Here is a 20,690-nt window from a genome sequence, read left to right as displayed (position 1 = left end):
ATAGCAATTTGACAAAAGTCTAGCTATCCTCAAAATCCGGACTTATGTAACCCGAAGTGCATCCTAGATTATTATTCACCTCACAAGTATAAAACTTGTGGAATCAACAAAGTTTGAGACGAAGATAAATTTGATGATTTATATCTATCTTTATCGATGGAGCAAGCTCTACAAACAATCAAGATCGGGATACTCGAGTTATCAAGGAAAGGTAACTGGATCCGGCTTCACGAATCCGTATGAAGTCTTTTTATAGTCGCCAAACCCTAAAAGGGATTCTGGAGAGGAAGACTCTGGTACAACTAGGACACACCAAAAAGTAGTGCCGGGATTCAAAGATCCCAGTTGTTTGAGGTTCCCCTTTAATAGACATTCAAAGCATAGGTTGCTTTAGGTTTAAGCTAAGATAACTTTGAAACCAAGCAAACAATATCCACCGTTAGATGAATCTTTGAATCTTATTTACATAAGCAAGATATACACTCTGGTTAGGTGAGACCATAATCTAACTGTGTAGAAAGACTATGTTAAACATGGTTAGCCGAAACTAGCCGGTTTGAACTTAAAAGCTTAATCTCAATATTCATGAACATATAAGACATTAATTCTGAGTCGCGAACATGTGATCAATTAAGTCTAGTGTTTATAGAGATTTAATCAAATGTTAATTATTCACACTTGAAAATATAATCGACATGGTTAGTAGGTGTACAAGGTACAAATACCATTGCCGTTCGTGAGTCGGTTCAGTCAAAATACGCATATCGGTTTGGAAACTTTAAACCAATACCGAGTTCCGGAGTTCACATAACTTTTTAGGTTTGCGTACCAGTTTGCAAACTTTCCACCAAACCAAGGTTCCAGAGTTCACAGAACTTTTTATGTTTGCATACCGGTTTGGATACTTTAAGAGTGTTGTCGGTTCCGGAGTTCACAGAACTAAATCAGTTTGCGCACCGGTTTGGAAACGCTACCGAGTTCAGGAACACAGAACTGTTTTAGTTTGCATACCGGTTTGGATACTCACCCCGGTTCTGTAACCACAGTTTAAGAATGGTTTGCATACGAGTATGCACACCGATCCGGTTCACGAATTAAATAGATTTTCATATGATGTGCACAAGAATATGTGTATCACAAATCTGCAAGTTGATATGTATAGATACTCCGCTACGTGTACGAATACATGTAATACGGGTTTAGACGTATAACAGTTACCCAGTTTGTAAGATTGATACCACTGTCTTATATCCGAATCTATAGTAGTTTTATACTTCTCTCTAAATCGATTCGAAACATTCCTGATAACATCAATGACACATATCATTGTTCTAGGCTATTATCGAATGATGAAACTTGAATCATGATTTTGATTCCGAACAATAAGTTATCCTTAACCCGAATTCATAAAGCATAAATAAATGTTTATTAAGCTTAGTCATTATATTTCGAAATTATCAAGATAAACTTGACTCGAAATTCTTGTCTATGCATACTAGTCTAATTGGTTATGCGACATCGTCTCAGATGATAAAAAAAGTGAATATAACTTGAGATATATGTGGTTCAGTATTCACTTACCCTTTGTTGATGAAGTTGTCCAAAAGCTTCGGTTGATCTTCGCCTTCACACAGTAGAACGCAATGATGACTGCTGTAATCCTCTATTTCTTAACTACATTTCTATCCTAGTCCGAGACTTAACTAATTGTAGACTATATAAATCAAGATATAGTTTTGACAACTAAATTTGAAAACAAGCTTGAGATAGCAACACTTGTGAGTTCGACCGAGTAATGCTCTAACAACATGATTGAACATTTACTTATTCTAGATATATCAAAATTTATCACGTGCTTAGTGACCATAGTCCTTGTTGATGGTGGATTTTTGACAAAGGTGAAACTTGTAAGCCTCTACCCCGCAACATAAATTATAAATTTATACACTTCTGAACGTGTATGAGAAACACATCTATAAATATATATGTGCTGGGGCTTCACCCAACTAAAATCTCAGTATTATATATAAACATATAATATATTTACGGAGTATTTTAATATTTATATTTTGCTCACCTCTGTACCGAATCAACATCGATTCAAATCCTAGATGGGTTGGCCATTGGTATAGAGCAGCACTGAACCTGTTCCAAGTTGCAATAATTTTCTAGCTGAAATTCCTTAAATTCGTTCGATATATCAATATTTAGAGTCCGACTGAGTAATACTGAACTTGTCTCAAGTCGCGGAACTTCACAGTTGAATTCCTTGAACTTGTTCTGTATGCGCGTCGTTTTCAAATTCTTATCTGAACAACACTAGTTTTCTACTATCTCCGCAACGAAGGTAATGTACATGCATGAAAAGAGATTCCTTCCACTCTCAAAAGGCCAAATGATAACCAATTAAATGATGTGATAGCTGAGTGCCAAAATCAAGCCTCTTGCTGAAAAGTTACAGGTATTGCACCACGAGCATCACAACGCTGAAGCATTACTAGTGTCACATGAATGATGCACGACACCATCCTATGTCAGTGCCAAGAGGTGCGTCGTAATGGAATAGTCGAAGTAAACATGCTCCACGGCCATACCATGCCTCATAGCAGCATATGCCTCCATGGATACGCCGTGCCCCACCATGTGCCAACGCCAACTACCACAAAAACGGCATATGTGCTACTTCACGGCCTTTCATGCCTATATGACCAGGCCATTCCCTACCATGGCGTTGGCACATGGTATCGCCAACTGCCACGGCACGACACATGTGCCAGTGCAACTCCATGGATATGCCAAATCCCTCACTCTGGGAAAATACTACTAGGTAGTTTACTTGCTTACTTGTTAAAATAAGGGAGGGAGTCCATGTAAGAACACCAAAATTGTTGTTATAGCTTTGTACAGTGTTGGGAAATCCTCATACCCAAACTTATTATACATGTATGCCACAGTCAAGCCTAGAAACGCCATGGCCATCGCTAGCCCTACCACGGCGTTGGCACATGCCAACGTCAACTCTGCCACGGTACTGGCACATGTGCCAGTGTCAACTCTACCAGGGTCCCGGTGTATGTCACGGTCATGACATGACCCTAGCCTATCGCTATCAACACTCTATGTTATCTTATAGCCTCTTTGCTCATGCGTGCTTAGAGTCTGAGTTATCTTTTTGACCCCCGAGTCATAAATACTTTACGAAAAACTTTCTTAGCTGGTATCAAACAAAACATCGTTATTGGTTATTTATGTCATCTTTGAGCATCAGCTTGCTTGAATGCCCGTGATATTATCATTACAGCTTAATGCTGAAGACATGAAAATACGTTCAATTCCTAGACTTACTCAAATATGAGTCATTGAAAGACTCAGTATCACCACATTTTGACTTTACGTCAACTAGCTTGTCCAGAGCTGAACACTTGGTCGAAGCACATCATGACTATGGCTTATCCAAAATAAGATGTAGTCCATGACTCCACTAATTCCCTTGAAATACCAAAACATGCCACATGTGAGGATTTTCATGGGGTATTGGTCGGTGGTTTACATTAATATGTGGCGCTAACACTCCATGAAGGAAATAAGTAGTGGTGAAAGTTAAGAGCAGTTAGAAGAGTAGTGTAGTTGTGGCATACAATCTTCCCAGACTTGGCGGACATACTTCACCATTACCCATATTCTCAATTTGTGACTGAAGCAAGACGTGAATGTTCATTTCTTGGTTTAGGCTCGTCATATACAATTTTGATTTTCGAACCTAAAAAAAGTACTTCGACAATACATTGTTTACCCTAACCAAAATTTGGATACAAACAATCCTAAACTAGCAACCTTATTTGAAAAACTGGATATAACATACATGATAAGGAAAGGGTACCAAGTACACCACTAATTTTTTTCGTGCGACAACCTATATGGACAAGACCTAATACAATCGTAATTAGGTCAAAGCAAAGACCCTTGAAGAAGATTCTATGTAGAGTTTTTCTATTTTTCTTCCATAATCAATATGTATGAACCAAAGTTTTATGTACCTGATTGTGTAGAAGAGTTCTTGGATGATCTCAAAAATAAATATCCAAGATCAATCTACTCGTATTTGAATTCTAACAATAATGAAACATGCAATATATTTGCAATCAACAAGGAAAAGTCTTGTTTTTTTATCTCAAATAATAATGACCTAAACTATCTAGATTGATTACATACTACTTGTATTATTTCTAATATACAAATAAATAAAATAATGCGGAAAAAGAAAAACATAAGACACTAAAAGTTTCGTCAACGAGGAAAACTGCGTCTGCAGAAAACCCCAGGATCTCGTCCAGCTTTGAACACCATATTGTATTAAACCACATACACTAGCCTACTATCAGACTTCAGACTCGAATGTAGTTGATACCGAATGAACCCTCCAAACAATGTAGCTGTAGTCGTGTTCCTTACGTCTCTTGAACCTCGCAAGATTCTACACACTTGATTCCCTTAGCTGATGTCCTTTACAACCCAAGAGTTTTTTCAACCTAAATGAAGACATTTGGTACCTGTATGCCTCTTACAGACAAGCCCATTGGATATGATCCCTTTTAATATGTTTTAATCTAGGTTTGGAAATCTGTTTGCAGTAGACAAAGTCCAACAAACCTCACGGATCCGGAATCTTACACTCTGTTAGCAGAAAAACCTGCATCATTAACCACCTCTCAAGAACAATCCAAACAAATCAAAAAAGAGCTTAGGTATCTATCGTGAGGAATCACAAAGTCTGAGACGAAGACAACTTTGTGATTTATATATCTATCTATTTAGGATACAATAACTATCAGGTAAAAAGATAGTCTGACCGGGCTTCACGAATCCCTAAGTGAAGTCTTCAAAGTTGTAACTGAAAGACGAGGGTACCCAAATACAACACAATCTTTAAATCATCCACCTATAAGTCCTCTTACCTAAAGTGATTGTCTATGGACAAAGTCGAGACAATACTACAAATCGATATTCACATTTTGTGTGATCGTCTATGGATACGAGATCGAGACAATACAACAATCAAAGTGTGATTACTTGATAATAGGTTCTGACTTAACCAAACTATATAAGATCACTATCAAGTAATACAGAGTTAACGTTTGTGTATTTTACTTTTAGTTACAATAAACAATTATAATTTCGGAAATATAAAAGTAAAAGACACAACAAGATTTTGTTAACGAGGAAACCGCAAATGCAGAGAAACCCCAGGACCTAGTCCAGAATTGAATACTCTCGGAATTAAGACGATATACAAAATCTAAAACAACTTCGTATAGTTGAGACCAAGCAACTAAACCTAGTTCACTTAGTTTCTTCAGTATCCCTGCGCTACCGACATTCAATAAGTGCACGCACTGGAACAATTCCTTTGGATCGTATTCCAAACAGTAAAGGAACATCAAATCTGTTTGGTAACAACTCTCTTGATTCTTTCAGATGAAGATATCTTAAGTCATACGCAAAGGCTCTTCCGTTTAACCAATAAACTCCTTTGTCTGGTTAGATCAATCTATCCAACAACTACCGAAGTAGCAGATTTTAGATTTGCAATCAACCAATATAGAATCAAAGAAAAAACTATAAGGTGATGCTGATCTTACACAACTAATCAATCGAATAAATCCGATTCTAGTTGGATCCCAGCCGATCAAGGTTTGTGCACACCCAAAGATATAAAAACCAAATAAGAAATCGTTTTTGTCTTTAAATCTTCTTTAATCTTCAATAAACTCCTGCACAACACCACTTGAATCTCTTGTGATCAATCACACACAAAATGAAGTCTCTTAATAATGGATTATCACAAGACGTCTTTAGATCTACAAACAGTTCTAAAGATCCCATCGACACTTCAATCTAGTTTGAGTGAATCTTATATCAGAAGAGAAGATTCTTAAGAGTAAACAAACTAGGTGCAATCAAAGTTCAACAACCGTTAGTCAATCAAATCAACCGAAAACTAAAATAAACTGCAATTATCTAGTTTCCCACCAATGATACTCGTAAAACTTCTTGATCCCATGTAAGTCTTTAAACGAGCGGTCGTAAGAGATTTTTCCTAATTAGGGTACTTTCCTCTCCGGATAGACGACTCCACCAGAAACAACAAAACGATGAGGTTTGCCTGGCTCTTAGGATAATTTGATGGAAATGCAAACTTGGGTATTTATGGACCAAGGATGTTTGGACACCAAGGAATTTACAAAACCGAATATTCTCAAGATATGCAATAAATGCTCAAATAATTTTTCATAATTCCTGGAAATGCTTTGTCCAATATTTCCGAAATTTTTCAATAGAAAATCTCCAATTAGTAAATGCACATTACCAATTTTTATTTTCTAGAGATATGCATTTAATTTCTAGTAATTAAAGCATATAAAACTAACAACCTTAATTAAAAGATTCTTAATTTATTTCGGACCGAGATCTCCTTGAGTTATTAAGGAATATATTTGAACAATAAAAAATAAGAGTTGTTGTTCATGTTCAAAGTATGTTGACATCTTTTCTTTGTAAATCCTCTTTCATATTTACAATATTGGAATCGATTATACCATACTTCCAAACAAGTTTAGAATTGGTTCATTTGTATTCCAAGATAACTATGCGATTGATCAAATATCAATTCATTAATCATGGGTTCACGGTTTTACCAAACACAAGGATCAGTTCTACCTCAATATGGTTTGCCAGGACCGGTTACATCCGTTACCAGGATCGGTTATGTCAATTACCAGGACCAGTTACCATATACTCATGGTATTACTTGTGATCGGTACACAAGTCAATAGGATCGGTTACACCAATTACTAGGACCGGTTACGCCAATTACAAGGATCGATTAGACAACTCTTTTGTGATCGGTCACACCAATTACTAGGATCGGTCACACCAATTACAAATATAGATCATACCATCTCATGTGATTACTTATGATCGATTATATTAATAAAAGTCATACCAAATCATAAGTCAGGCACTTTGAATAGTTATACCAAGATACATAACAAGTTATAATCGGTTCTACTAACTCACATATATTGTTAATCCAAAGATATGCAATGAATAACAACACCAATAAGCCTGGCGATTTCCTTTTCGATTCATAAAATAAGTTCATGAATGTACTTCCTTTAAACAAATGTAAACATTGTTTCCTAGGACGAAATCTTCACCTTTACCAATACACATAATCACAATAGTATTCATATGATTATGTCGATGTCATATATACGAAGTTCAAAAGATAAGCGTTATACTTCGTATCTTAATTCCTTAACACTATGATCATGTGATCATGTCTTCACTACTAGAGTATAATCATTCACAGCTTCGCAGTTATGTTTTCAATATAGCACGACTTTAAAGATACGTTAGGAAACAGTTCAAGTCAATATTACTAACCACAAGAGGAAGGATGATGGCGTCGTTGTAGCTTCTTACTTCTTCACATTCTTCTGGTATTCGAGTAGTATTGTATGTCTCATAATCCTAGACTTTCTAGTTTAACATATACGAAGTTGTCTCTAGTACATAATCAAGCGACTCTTAGATGAGCTTTGATTCACTAAAATATGACAACCAAACTTGACATACCAACGCTTGGTGGGTTCAACCGAGCTATGCTCTAACAGTAACCTAGGATACAGTTCTGTGAGGAACCTAGTTTATAGAGGACGATTGTTACCCCTGCACTTTTCACGTGGCGCGTTCTCAAAGATGCGTCAAAGGCTAGAGATGAAACTCACAAACTTGCTAATACAAAGAAAGATATCAACATTTTTCATGGTCTGACACAGTCCAAATTGGTAATATTTATGGAGTTTGAAATGTTACAAACAGTTGTAACTCTTTAAGTGGATGCAACTGCTCATATAATTCACACCCTTTGGTCCCATATTTGAATCCATTCGGAAAAGTCATAACACTTTGACTCGTAGATCGTAACTACTGACAATTATCTTTTTAAATTTGACAAATTCCCAATAATGGGATCTTATGAAGATGCATATGAAAAAATGTCCTTGTTGCAGCATGAAAATATGATGAGGAGTAATTAAACAGAAAAAACGTCAAATCAGGACTGATCGTATTATTCTCATTGTTGATATCACTCCTCTATGTATTTCTCTGGCATCGATAATTTTCCCATTTGTCATTTCGTCGTCCGTAGAACTCACAAAATATTTTTTTCTTCAATAAATGGTTTGCAGTTTTTACATAATCAATATGCTAATATGATATTTATGTAGAAAATACATTGAGAAATCTCAAGCTAATTAAAAACACACCAAGAGAGCTTGTTGATACCGGAAAACTATGTTGAAATATTGGAAAAATACCAGCATATTCAAAGATAACAATGCTCTAATCCAAAAATTCAATCCATGCTGAACAATTAACTAAATGATAGCTACTCACTGTTCATTTAATTTATTTAGCATGTGATGGTCTAAATTCATTATATATCGAACAAAGTGATTTGCTATTAGAGTGTAAAACGGAGAGACAATCTCTTTCTTATTATTGGCCGAATAGTACAAATTTTCAATCTGAATCATGTAAGCACTGTCAAATCGAGTAGGAGACTAGCTTGAAGAAAAAGATTTCTCCCAAGAGGCTGAACATGTGCCTCCCAAGTTTACGTTTTATTTTTTTAATAACAAAATTACCATGGACCCGCAAAATAAGAGTTTAAAACAAATAAAAAGAGCGTCCACGATGGACGACTAAACCCAAATATAGTGTCCAGTTGATAGGCGTAGTGGGACGGACCATCGATCAAAATTTGATCAAAGACTAAAATCCAGCCCAAATTTGGTCTGCGACCAAGACCAAACCCAAATATAGTTGGGCGTTTATATAGTCCACGCCCCATAACTAGGCGGACGTATAGTCTACGTCCCACTCCAGGCGGACGTATAGTCCACACCCCACACCAGGCGAACGTATAATGCACGCGCCGTCTTTTTTTTTTTTTAATCTTTTGTGTGGGGCAGGTTTAATACCTCCGCCCCACTCTTTACAAACTTCAAATGCATGGGGCGGGCATAATACCTCTGCCCCACTTTGTTTTCCTTTTTTTTTATTTTTTTTTCTACACCGGGCGAACGTATACTCCCCGCCTCACACCAGGCGTTGGTATATTCTACACCCCACACCAGGCGTTGGTATAATGTCCGTCTGACCAAATTTAATTTTTCCACCGTAGGGTCACACACCAGATTAAACCCAAAATTTGGTCTTTTTTTTCTTCTTTGGTCTTTGGTTATACTCGCACCACTGCAGTTGCTCTTAGGAGACTAGTCGTTTGCTGCTCAAGGAGTTTTTTTTTCTCAAGCGGCTGAAGGCAGTGCCGGCTCTGAAGCCTGTCAACTTGTGCAACAACACAGGGCGTTTAATTTTTAAGTTACTTAGGTCTTGTATTTTGAGGCTCAATATCTTTTGGTAATTCAAAATTGAACAAACACGGATGGAAATTCAGGGCCGTTCCTGGGGAAAATTTGCCCCGAAGTGAACTTCGTTTTTTTTGCCCCCTAAATTTTGTTCTTTTTTGCACATTTTCAACTAATAAAAATCATCAATTGTCTCCATCTTCGTCATTCTACGGGTGTAATAAGTGGTAGAGAAATGCTTCTTATTTTTATCGGAAGGAAATTGAAGTCTACAATTCTTCTTGGACCATTCTCCACAAAAAAATCAATCAAGTTTTGATCAATTTTACTCCAATTCTTTGGGTCAAAAATATCTTTCATTCGAATTTTCCATGTTAATTTCAGTTGTATCATTATGATTAGCAGATTTTGATCAACATTTACATTGTTTGCAATATCATCAATGCCTGCAATATCATCATCATCATTCACATTCACATTCTCCTCAATGCCTGCAATATCATCATTCACGTTCATATTCACTTCACTCACAATCACATTTACATCTTCTGCCAATATTGGTTGAGTAGCTCTAGTCACATATCTATCAAGAGATCCAGCAAGGGATTGTTTTAACTCATTTGTCTTCTTATACTTCTTCCTATTTTGAGATCCTGATTGTTGTTTTCTCTTTAGTGGAGGCATACATGCTACAAAATAGCAACATCTTCAATGAATATTGAACTGAACATACACAATCACACCTTGATATTCATTAGGATCAACACTTAAATCTATATGAATATACCTAAAAGATCAACACCAATTCTAAAATTAAATATCGTTTAATCAAATTAAAGATTGACAACATCATAATTACTATGAATTACAGAAACCCATCAATCATCAAGAGGTCAATTCACAATAGAAACATAAATTAGGGAAACAAAATTAGGGCAAAAAAAGAAGAAGCAACAGTACCTTTTATCGTTGTAGAAACGTTCAATTAGAGCATCAATCCACCTCCAATTGATTGTTTTTACGGGTTTTGTAAGAAAAATAAAATGAAAACAAAAAAAAAAAAACTCTAGTGCGCCGTGATCCGGGAAGAATGAGGGCAGTAGAGCCGTAAAGGTGAAGAGGAAAGAACGAGATGAAAAGAAACAAAAAGACGTTTCATCTCAAAGTTTAATTATTCAGATAATTTGTTTTAAACCCTTCAGTTTAATATAACTAACAATTCAGTCCAAAACTGTTTTTTTTAATAAAAACCCCCTATTATCACAAGGCTTTTTGTTGCCCCTGGGCTTTTGTTGCTTGCAAGCTCCACTTTGCCTGCTTCCCTATCAGGCCCGGTCCTGCGGAAGCTACAAAATTTATTTTTATTAGAAAAAAATAGGATCCCTAGAGCGGACCTCAAACTGCAATCAGAACAGGCGAGTGCCAGAGAGAAAAACATCAGTCCAAGTTTAAGCATAATGTTTGTGTTTCCATTCATTACTTATGTTAATTTGCCACTTTGCTTGTTCAAATTGATTTCCTTAGTAGTTTGATCTAAATTTTTAATTATTTTGGCTTTTATTTTTCATGGATTTTCATTACTACATGTTCTTTCTTATTGGCAATGCTAGATGAGTCATAGTCTGAATGTCTCATACTAATGATCCATGTTCAAATATCTTGGAAAATGCTGGTTTTTTAAGAAGGGTGGATGGTATAAAGAGAAAAGGTAACAAACTATGATTTTACTTCTTCTACTTTCATACAACGTTGCAACTCCTACATGTACACTGTATCGTGCCCAAGTTGGTGGCTTGACATACGAAGAAGCCCCTAAATGGGCTTTCTGGTAGTGTTAGGTCTTGGACTATATGATCTGATTTGATTACATGATGTAGTACTCCCTCCGTTACTTTTTAATAGGCCAGTTTTTATAAATAAATATTTCAAAAAAAATAGGTCAGTTTCCTAATTGGGAAAGTCAAATGTTACTTTAATTTTCTAGGATCACTTTTCTTTTAACTTCTTTAGATGACAAGTGTTATGTGAACCATTTCACTTATTTCTTTGGCTGACAAGTGTCATGGGGACCATTTCACTTCATTTCTTTTATTGACAAGTATCTAGAGGACCACTTTCAATAATTAGTTCTCTTAATTTCCTTAATTTTCTCAAAAAAAGAAACTGGTCTATTAAAAAATAACGGAGGGAATATTATTTCATCCATATCCTTTCCATTTTCAGTTAACAAAAACTTAAGTATGCTCCAAAAGAAAGAAAAAAAAAACAAAAACTTAAGTTGTGTGCATATGTTTAGTAATGGATTTCTCAATTATCTGATTGTAACCTTTTATTTATTTTTTCCTTTTTTCCTCTGTTTTTTCTTGCTTTATTGTAGGTAGGTACAGAACTAACCACCTAGAGCGAGAAAAGGAACATTGTAGCATCTAAAGTGAAGAGTAATTGGCTGGCCGCTCCAATCAGTTTTTTGGATGGAACTTAATCCTTACAATTTCCAATTTGAGATTTCATTATAACAAGGTTATGGGTAATAATTTTTTTTGTTGGAGAGTTATAAAGTAGATTTCATTGACAAAGCTTATAGTCAATATGTGTGAAATTTTCTTTTTACATCAAAAGACGTTCCACGTTTTTCCGCACAAAGTCATCCAAATGTCAGAGACGGTCCTAACTGAAGGTCAGTCTCTTAGTCTCAACTGTTGGACACTCTTTTAATTGAACGAGTGCGTGAATGAGTTTGGTTGATTGAATGAGTATTCTCATCCCATGAAAACATCAATTTTTTGATCAAACTCATTCATTTGAATGAGAACTCTCTCCCATAACCCCTGCTCTAAGCAGTAAGCAATGACCGAGCAAATTAATCCAGTAACAAAATGGTTAGGTAATCAAGATTCATTACTAATTAGAAATTTGAAGCAATAGATCCCCTAAACCTTATACTCTCAAAGATCTAGTAATTAATACTCCATCCGTTACTTTTTAATAAGCCAGTTTTTATAAATAAATATTTCAAAAAAATAGGTCAGTTTCCTAATTGAGAAAGTCAAATGTTACTTTAATTTTCTGGGACCATTTTTCTTATAATTTCTTTTGATGACAAGTGTTATGTGGAGTATTTCACTTATTTCTTTGGCTGACAAGTGTCATGGGGACCATTTCACTTCACTTCTTTTATTGACAAGTGTCTAGAGGACCACTTTCAATAATTAGTTCTCTTAATTTCCTTAATTTTCTCAAAAAAAGAAACTGACATATTAAAAAGTAAGGGAGGGAATAAGTAGCTAGGCCATATGTGAAGGAACCCTAGTTAGCAATTCGGGATTCGGAAAACGTACGAAACGACAAACGTACGAGTATTATACGGTTTTGTAAAATCCAGATTCGGTCCAAAATTCGGTCAACGGGACGTGATTCGTCATTAATTCGGAACGGCATACGTACGTGTATAATTCGATTTATAAATGTGAGTTCGGCTCTGAAAATTCGGTATCTATATATAACAAATAATTTGTATTTATAAGGTCATAGACCAATTTTTATGCGTATGTGTGAGTTATTTAAGGAAAAAATAAACTCAATATGATGATATTAATAATATATACAATATTAGTTATCCAAGAGGACGTCGTATGGTGGTTTAGATGCTTGGTTAGTGAGTTTGAGATCTCTCTCACCTTCACCTTCAAATCTCTTCAGTCGTTTTTGTTTCATAAAAATTACAACACGTCTAATATTCGGTCGTGTATGTTCGGGAGGCAGTAAAGCCCAAAAAATGGAGTCTTTGAAAAGTAAAAACTAAAGAATTTATGGCGAATTAAGCGGACGTATCATTCGGGACACGTAAAATTCGTGAACGATTCGCGAATAATCCGGGAATGCCACATAATACGCGACTTGGGTTCGGAGTTACAAACGTACGCGAATAAGACGGTAAAATTCATGATACAGAAAAATTCGCGAATCATTCGCGAACTTACTAACTAGGGAAGGAACATAAGATATGCGCAGGCAGGAATATAAGATACGCAACCATGTTGCCAGAAACAGGTGGATGTTTTCCTTAAATGTGCAACACCAAACGTGACTCATTCGAATAGACGGGAAGGAGTCTCAATCAAGGAGTTTCAATCAATCAATTGAACTCTTTCGTGAAAGAACTATGAAGCCTAAAGAAAATATGATTACAAGTTACACAAGTCAAAAAAAGCAACAAGAAAAGCGCAAAATGTTGCTAGATTTGCCTCCTATTTTGTACATGTTGTTATATTTTTACTAAATATGAATCGTTCCATTACTTTTGAAATTCAAATTTGTGTTTGAAAAATATAGTAACCGTTTTGTCAGTTTGAAATCTTATAGTGCAGTTTGACATGGTAACTTTGAAGAGACATGTATTTTCCATTTCAAACCAAAGGTTGCATCTCTTGTGTTTGATAACGGTTCTGAATGAACATGTCTTTTCAAATGGTTTCTGAAAGGGTGTTTAAACGCCTATATAACCCATGCCTGCACTGAGTTTTATACATACCTCTTCCCCCTGTTTTCTTCTTTTATTCTTTCTGTCAATTCACTGACTTCCTAGCAAGACAAGAGTGGTGTTCTTGTTCTCTATTTGGTGCAGAAATAGAGAACTATACAGAGAGTCTGGGCTGTTGTATCCTGGGGGTTGCGCGGCCGAAATCTGCTGCAACGGATTGACTTCCGCAGAGGCGCGAATAACCTTAAAGAGAGCGACATTGTCCGCGCCTCAATCCAGATTTTTCTTGTAGTATCTTTTCATTTGCCTTTGTTGTTTACAGGCTATATTTCCAACAGTACATGAAGCCAATTTTTTCTGCCACTCCATCTGTGGCAATGACTCAAGAAGAACAACTCACCATCCTAAGACATCTAGGCATCTAAGGTTGCATAAAGGAATAGCAACGCTGTGCATCACTGGTTCTTACTCTTCCTTCCAACACACAACAAATGAACAAAATGTAAAAACTGCCCATACATCTCTCTTCTCCTCCTTTTTAGCTTGTCCATTATAAAATTCAATTAGAATACATTTGATCACAATTTTTGTCTATTTTTCTTTTGAAAGCACAATCTTTATTCTCATTTCTACTTTTCTTTATAAGAGCTAACAAGTCGCAATAAGGGATTCCCTCGCACTTTTACTATCACATTATCTCACATGTTCGACATCATTTTTGCGATTTAAAACCAAGCCGTAACGAATTTGGAGCTAATACTTCGGGGATGTGTTACTATCACATAACTCTATTTTTTCCTACCAAAAATGAGCGTATTTCGAAACGTACACCATCATCTACTACTTTGAAAATGAGCCATTGATAATCTGCGGATTTCTGGCCGTCGAAATTAAGACCGGTAGATCGTGAGGTTTTATATTTCGGAATGAGATCATTTTTGGTAGGCATATAGAACTTGGTAAGAGTAACACATCCTCAAAATATTAGATTCAAATCCGTTACGGTTTGATTTTTATTCACAAAAATAATGTACAACGTGTGAGATAGTGTGATAATAAAAATGTGAATGGTTCCTTCCTCTTTACAATTTACTAATAAAACTACGTACAACTGCAACATGCTCCCACGGCGCATATATTACACGTACAACATGCACCCATATGCAGCACAGGATCGCACAAAATCATAACCGCATAATTTCAGAATCATTATATTACTAAACAATAAATAAACCCACAAATCCCATCTTAATTACAAACTCAAACTTCGAACTAATAATAACTGATTTCTCGCTTTCTTTCTTTCATTCTTTCTCTCCACTTTCTATCTGTAGTACTGTCTTTTCAGGTTCCTTTCGTTTTCATCTCTGTAGAGTTCCGCATAAAAAAAACAATCTCCGAAAAGGGTTTCCGGGAAGTTTCTTTCTGCACCAAAAAGGAAACAAAAATAAATCGTATCTCTGTCTCCTTTAAGAAATCTGAGAATGGAATATTTTGAGTTGTGTTTTTCTTTATAAGATTTTCTTAGGTTTGAGTAATTAGTATAGAAAAAGAAGAAGAAGAAGAAGAGGAGAAGAGGATTTTGATAGTTGTTGAATGGCGGTTGAGTACCATTGCTGTGTAACTGGATTTTTTGTTTATATCGGGGTTATTTGTTTGCTGGTTTTATTTGCTGGATTGATGTCTGGATTGACATTAGGGCTCATGTCTATGAGCGTCGTTGATCTTGAAGTTCTTGCTAAATCCGGTACTCCTAAGGATCGTGAACACGCTGGTAATTCTCTTCTTCTGTACGCGATTTCTTTTTTTTTTTTCTTGCTTTCTGGTTTTTGTTTGCTACAATGATGTCTGAGTTAAACATTATTAGGTTTTGGAAAATAATAATAATTGTGATGACCTAACAGCTAAGACACAACCATGACCTAATTTTTGTTGATTTCGAGTTCTCTTGTTTGTCCTCCTGTTTTAAAACTGAAATCTATGAGGCTGTATCTCAGTAAGTTTGATTCGGTGTTTATAGGTCTAGATTGGGGTAAAAGCCATTGTAGTTGGTGGTTGTGGATACACGTCTTTGATTGTCTGAAGCTTAATTCGTTTTTGAATGATAAGGATCATTATAATAAACTTAGTTTAAATCAAGAAAATATACATTGACATGTTGTTTATCTTTATTCTGGTTAGGAGCCTTCTAGTTTTATCATAATTTACTCTTTTTTTTATATTGTTGTTACTAACAGCGAAGATATTGCCCGTTGTGAAGAAACAACATTTACTGTTGTGCACCCTTCTTATTTGCAATGCTGCTGCAATGGAGGTAAGAATACTTATATCAGCCGAGGATAACTTTATCTCCTAGCATGTATGTTCAGAACTCTCTGCGTGTTAACTGATTTATTTTCTTTTTTGGTAGGCGCTCCCTATTTTTCTTGATGGTTTGGTTACAACTTGGGGTGCTATATTGATCTCAGTAACATTGATCCTCTTGGTTGGAGAGGTGAGTTAACATTATGTCGTACTGAAAAAAGGCACTTTCTTAATGTATTTGACGAGATAGACAACCACCTAAGGTAAGACTACAGCTCAATATGTTGATTTTAAACTTTGTTCTTTTGCAACAGATAATACCCCAATCCATCTGCTCCAGATATGGTTTGGCAATTGGGGCCAAGGTGTCACCTTGTGTGCGTGTGCTTGTCTTTGTTTGCTATCCGGTTGCATTTCCAATAAGCAAGGTACTGTTTATATGTTTCAGTTTGATATTTTGAGTTCTAATATGTAAATTTTGTATCTGGATATGCCAATGCGTATAACAAGTAGAAAGGCTAACCACCAAGAATTTCAGCAGTCAAGAGTAATGATACTTATTTTCTATGAAGAAAAGAGAGGATTTTTACGATTAATTGTGAGAACTGGCATTGGATCTTTAGTTATTTCAAGTTGTAGTTCACAAGAAATTGAAGAATTTAAACTGTCCTCTGCATCGTGTTCACCCTTACAATAGACTAGCCTTTAAAAAAAGTTCCATATGTGGATTGGTCTGTGATCCTTTAATAAGTAGTAAAGCCTTACCGACAGAGTAAACGAATTTTTTTAGTGAGTCTCATCTGCAACGTACTAACAATTTATCTTTTTGTCTCGATCAGCTACTTGATTATTTGCTGGGAAACCGCCACGTTGCTCTTTTCCGTAGAGCTGAGCTGAAAACGCTTGTTGATATGCATGGTAATGAGGTGAGCTTTCTCGGCGTACCACTTAATCTGCATTGCAATAGTTAACCTTTAAATGGAAAAAACTTGCTTGTTCTGCATCCATGTTTACCATTATGAATCTTGTCCTCTATATCTTGTACAAAGGAGTATGAAGAAGGAAAAGTGTGGGTTCCAACCCAGGCTTGTTATTGCTACATCTAAACAAGTTATCTGGGGTTACAATATCTTTGTGGTACAGAAGGGGTGTTTGTTTCAGCAATTATCAAATTTGTCAGCTTTTAATGTTTTGTCAAAGCTTTATTGTAAATACTTGCTTTTGATAGATCTTGTGCAGCTTCTGTTTTTGTATTTGGTAAAGCTGTTCTGTTACTCTCTTGTTTGAGTTATATCATGTCAGTTTTGTAAGATTCTGTATTTACAATTCTCTTCTTCTAAATGTTTACTCTTTTCTTACCTGTACCCAGGCTGGGAAAGGCGGAGAATTAACTCATGATGAAACAACCATCATAGCAGGAGCGCTTGAGCTTACTACAAAAACAGCAGGAGATGCTATGACTCCTATAGCTGAGACATTTTCAATTGATATTAATGCAAAGCTTGATAGGTGAGCAATTAAGCATCAATGCTCAAGGAATTTAATTTTGTCACGTGGGATACTTTGTGATACTAAGCACTATACATGTGAAATTGTTCAGGGAGTTGATGAATCTAATTCTGGAGAAAGGGCATAGCAGATTGCCAGTTTTTTATGAGCAGCCTACAAACATAATTGGACTTATTCTGGTAATCTCTCCAACCTTTGTAGTGTTCTTCCGGTAACTTTAGCAGCAAGTATTACATTTTAATCAATTTATCTCATTTCCTAAACGCTACATGCATTAAAAATATGCATGTGCACCGGTTTCACGTCTGCAACTACTGAAAAAGTAACATAAGTTTATATCTTCTTGCTAAAATTTGAGTTTAGAAATTATTTATCGCGTGACATGCGAATATGCATCACATATGCTCTTGAACATTTCCTGAATACTTGTATGTAGTTATATGTTATATATCATATATGATTATGCCCCACAGATATCTCTTTGTTGCCATGCTTATCTCAAGTCTTCCATTTGTCATTGTAGGTTAAAAACTTGCTAACCGTTCACCCAAATGATGAGTTACCTGTTAAAAGCGTGACTATTCGAAAGATTCCAAGGTATGTTATTTTTTATTTAACTAATCTAAGTTAGTGTCACGTGGTTAAAGTCAAACTCCTTAACTTGTTATCTGGTACATAACTATCTTAGGCTTTAGTTACTTTAATGTCTGTCAAATATCACGGATTTTGTAGTAATCTGCACCTTGTATAAAAAAGTTTGGTGGTTCTCTTCTATAAGGAATTCTATGACAGATTTTGGAGGACCTGAGGAAATATTAAACATTGCTCTGTTTTAAACAACCATATGACCCATAGCCTTATATCTGTAGGAAGGAAAGTGCGACACAGTTACTTCGCTTTTTATGGTATTCTGCTTTTACAAACGGGCCCTTTCAGAAGAAAAAAAAAACTTCACTTGTAGTTGTCATGGCAAGGTCTTTGACTGTCAATTGAGTCTTTTCATCTTCTTTTCTTTAGCCTAGAAAAGCTCAAGTTGGATCAGATTCTGACATTTCAGGGTGTATACAAATGTGTGCACATCTTATAAATTTGGTCACATCACGTCATCTTATTCATATACATCTTAAAGCTAAACACTTGTGTTTCTGGACATGTTTGATTGTAGGGTTCCAGAGACCTTGCCACTATATGATATCTTGAACGAATTTCAGAAAGGTCACAGCCACATGGCTGTTGTCATCAGGCGCCGAGACATGCACATCAAGCAGGCAGAAACAGAACTTTCAGCTATTGGTAAGCTAAACCTTGAACTTAGTAGAATCCTCATACGAATCAACCAAATCAGACTAATCTTTATTGTATATTATTATTATTTTAATGTTGAAAATATATCTTTACATTATGGAATGGTTTGTTTGCCATTTGTGACGTGCAGATAGTACCTTGAGAGAGGTCAGGGTAGATATTGATACTGAAAAGAAGCCTCAAGAGAAAACTCTGAAGAGCAAATCGTTCAAGAAATTGAATAGCTTTCAGTCAAATGCGAATACTTCAAGTATGGAAACTCAAAAGGCGAAGACCAAGAAATGGGATACTGACGTTTTGGATATTGATGACAATCCACTTCCAACACTTGCTGACGAAGAAGAAGCAGTAGGGATTATATCGATGGAAGATGTTATTGAAGAGCTGTTACAGGTATGTAACTAAATTTATTGTCATACTTTATCTACTATTTGGTTTTTTCCTAGTCTCCTAAAGAATATTTGTTCACATCGAGTTTGTTTTATGTACCTGCTCAGGAGGAGATCTTTGACGAGACAGATCACCAGTATGAGGATTTATAACAGTGGCTGTTGCTCTTCTATGGTCGTATGTAGGTAATACAAATGATAGAGGATAACAGTCAATCTTCCTTTTGTTTAGTACTGGTATATATAATACGAAATGTCCCACGGAGAATTTTTTTCATTTATTCATTGTAGTTTGTACTGCTGCTAAACATAGCTTTGTTAGAATATCAAATGAAGTACAGTATAGATTTCCTCTACTGTTTATGAAAGTTTATGAAACTCAGCTGATTTACGCGTATATCGTCGATGTACTTTAAGGCATGATTTTCGTGTCGATGGAATGTAACTTTCTGATTTACGCGTATATCGTCGATGTACTTGGATTAACAGGGGACCAGTACTAATCTTCTGTAACTGTCTTTCTGGCTTAAGCAACTTTTTATGAGAACTCCCAACTCAAGGCTGTGTTGTGCTTGATGGAGAATTTACTCATCAAGGAAAGGCAAAATTTCCTACCTATTGGTTCTGATTTCTGAACTCAAACAATTGAGACCTTTCTGCTCTCTTATTATCATGCACATAAAATAAAATCCTCTATTTTCACTGCTTGCGGACTCGTTATGAGTGCTATAGCTGTGCTAAGATGGATTAAAAAGGTTTTGAAACTATGCTTACATCCAAATATTGTAAATGTCTGAAAAAGGGAGTTTTCCAATTTGGAAAGGAGAGGTGTGAAGTTGATCAAGATATCATATGTCTCATCTCCTTGGGCTTATCTGAAATTTGCTAGGAGGAAGTTTTTATCTGAAATTTGCTAGGAGGAAGTTTCAATGTTTGAAAGTACTCCCTCCATTTCAAAAACATTGTTCTGTATGCTCTTGTTTATAGATATTTAACAATCCTAAAATATCCTAAGTATTCGATTAGGATTTATAATGAATCATTAAATATCCATGGTATTCAATTATGATAGTTTTAGATTCCACAAATATCTTAGGTATTCAATTCATTTAAGATTTCTTAGTATAGTTGAGGGCCAAGATACATATGGATCCTTATGGATATTTGTAGGCAAAATATGTATGTTATTATCTTATATCAATCTCAACCCACACCGCAAGAGTTTCATGGATTCTTATGGACAATTTTTTTATTTTTTATTTTTCA

At 35.7% G+C, this 20,690-nt stretch overlaps 1 protein-coding gene across 1 annotated transcript; it reads left to right on the top strand.

The window, feature by feature from the left end:
- Positions 1-15,198: 15,198 nt before the first annotated feature.
- LOC113356599 (DUF21 domain-containing protein At2g14520-like) lies at positions 15,199-19,937 on the top strand. The gene is made up of 11 exons (XM_026599772.1): positions 15,199-15,691; positions 16,155-16,231; positions 16,328-16,411; positions 16,536-16,649; positions 17,061-17,147; positions 17,591-17,730; positions 17,822-17,909; positions 18,254-18,327; positions 18,896-19,023; positions 19,166-19,428; positions 19,533-19,937. Exons 1-11 carry the CDS (start codon positions 15,514-15,516, stop codon positions 19,575-19,577), a joined length of 1,278 nt encoding a protein of 425 aa, XP_026455557.1. The 5' UTR covers positions 15,199-15,513; the 3' UTR covers positions 19,578-19,937.
- Positions 19,938-20,690: the final 753 nt, after the last annotated feature.

Source organism: Papaver somniferum, chromosome 3, assembly GCF_003573695.1.
Source record: "Papaver somniferum cultivar HN1 chromosome 3, ASM357369v1, whole genome shotgun sequence".
In the NCBI taxonomy this organism is placed as follows: Eukaryota; Viridiplantae; Streptophyta; class Magnoliopsida; order Ranunculales; family Papaveraceae; genus Papaver; species Papaver somniferum.
This window is presented reverse-complemented; position numbering and strand designations above follow the sequence as displayed.

Coding starts and splice junctions, on each gene's coding strand:
- LOC113356599 (XM_026599772.1), top strand. CDS start 15,514: ATGGCGGTTGAGTACCATTGCTGTGTAACTGGATTTTTTGTTTATATC. Junction 17,148..17,590: donor TTGATATGCATGGTAATGAG/GTGAGCTTTCTC, acceptor ACCTGTACCCAG/GCTGGGAAAGGCGGAGAATT. Junction 18,328..18,895: donor ACTATTCGAAAGATTCCAAG/GTATGTTATTTT, acceptor GTTTGATTGTAG/GGTTCCAGAGACCTTGCCAC.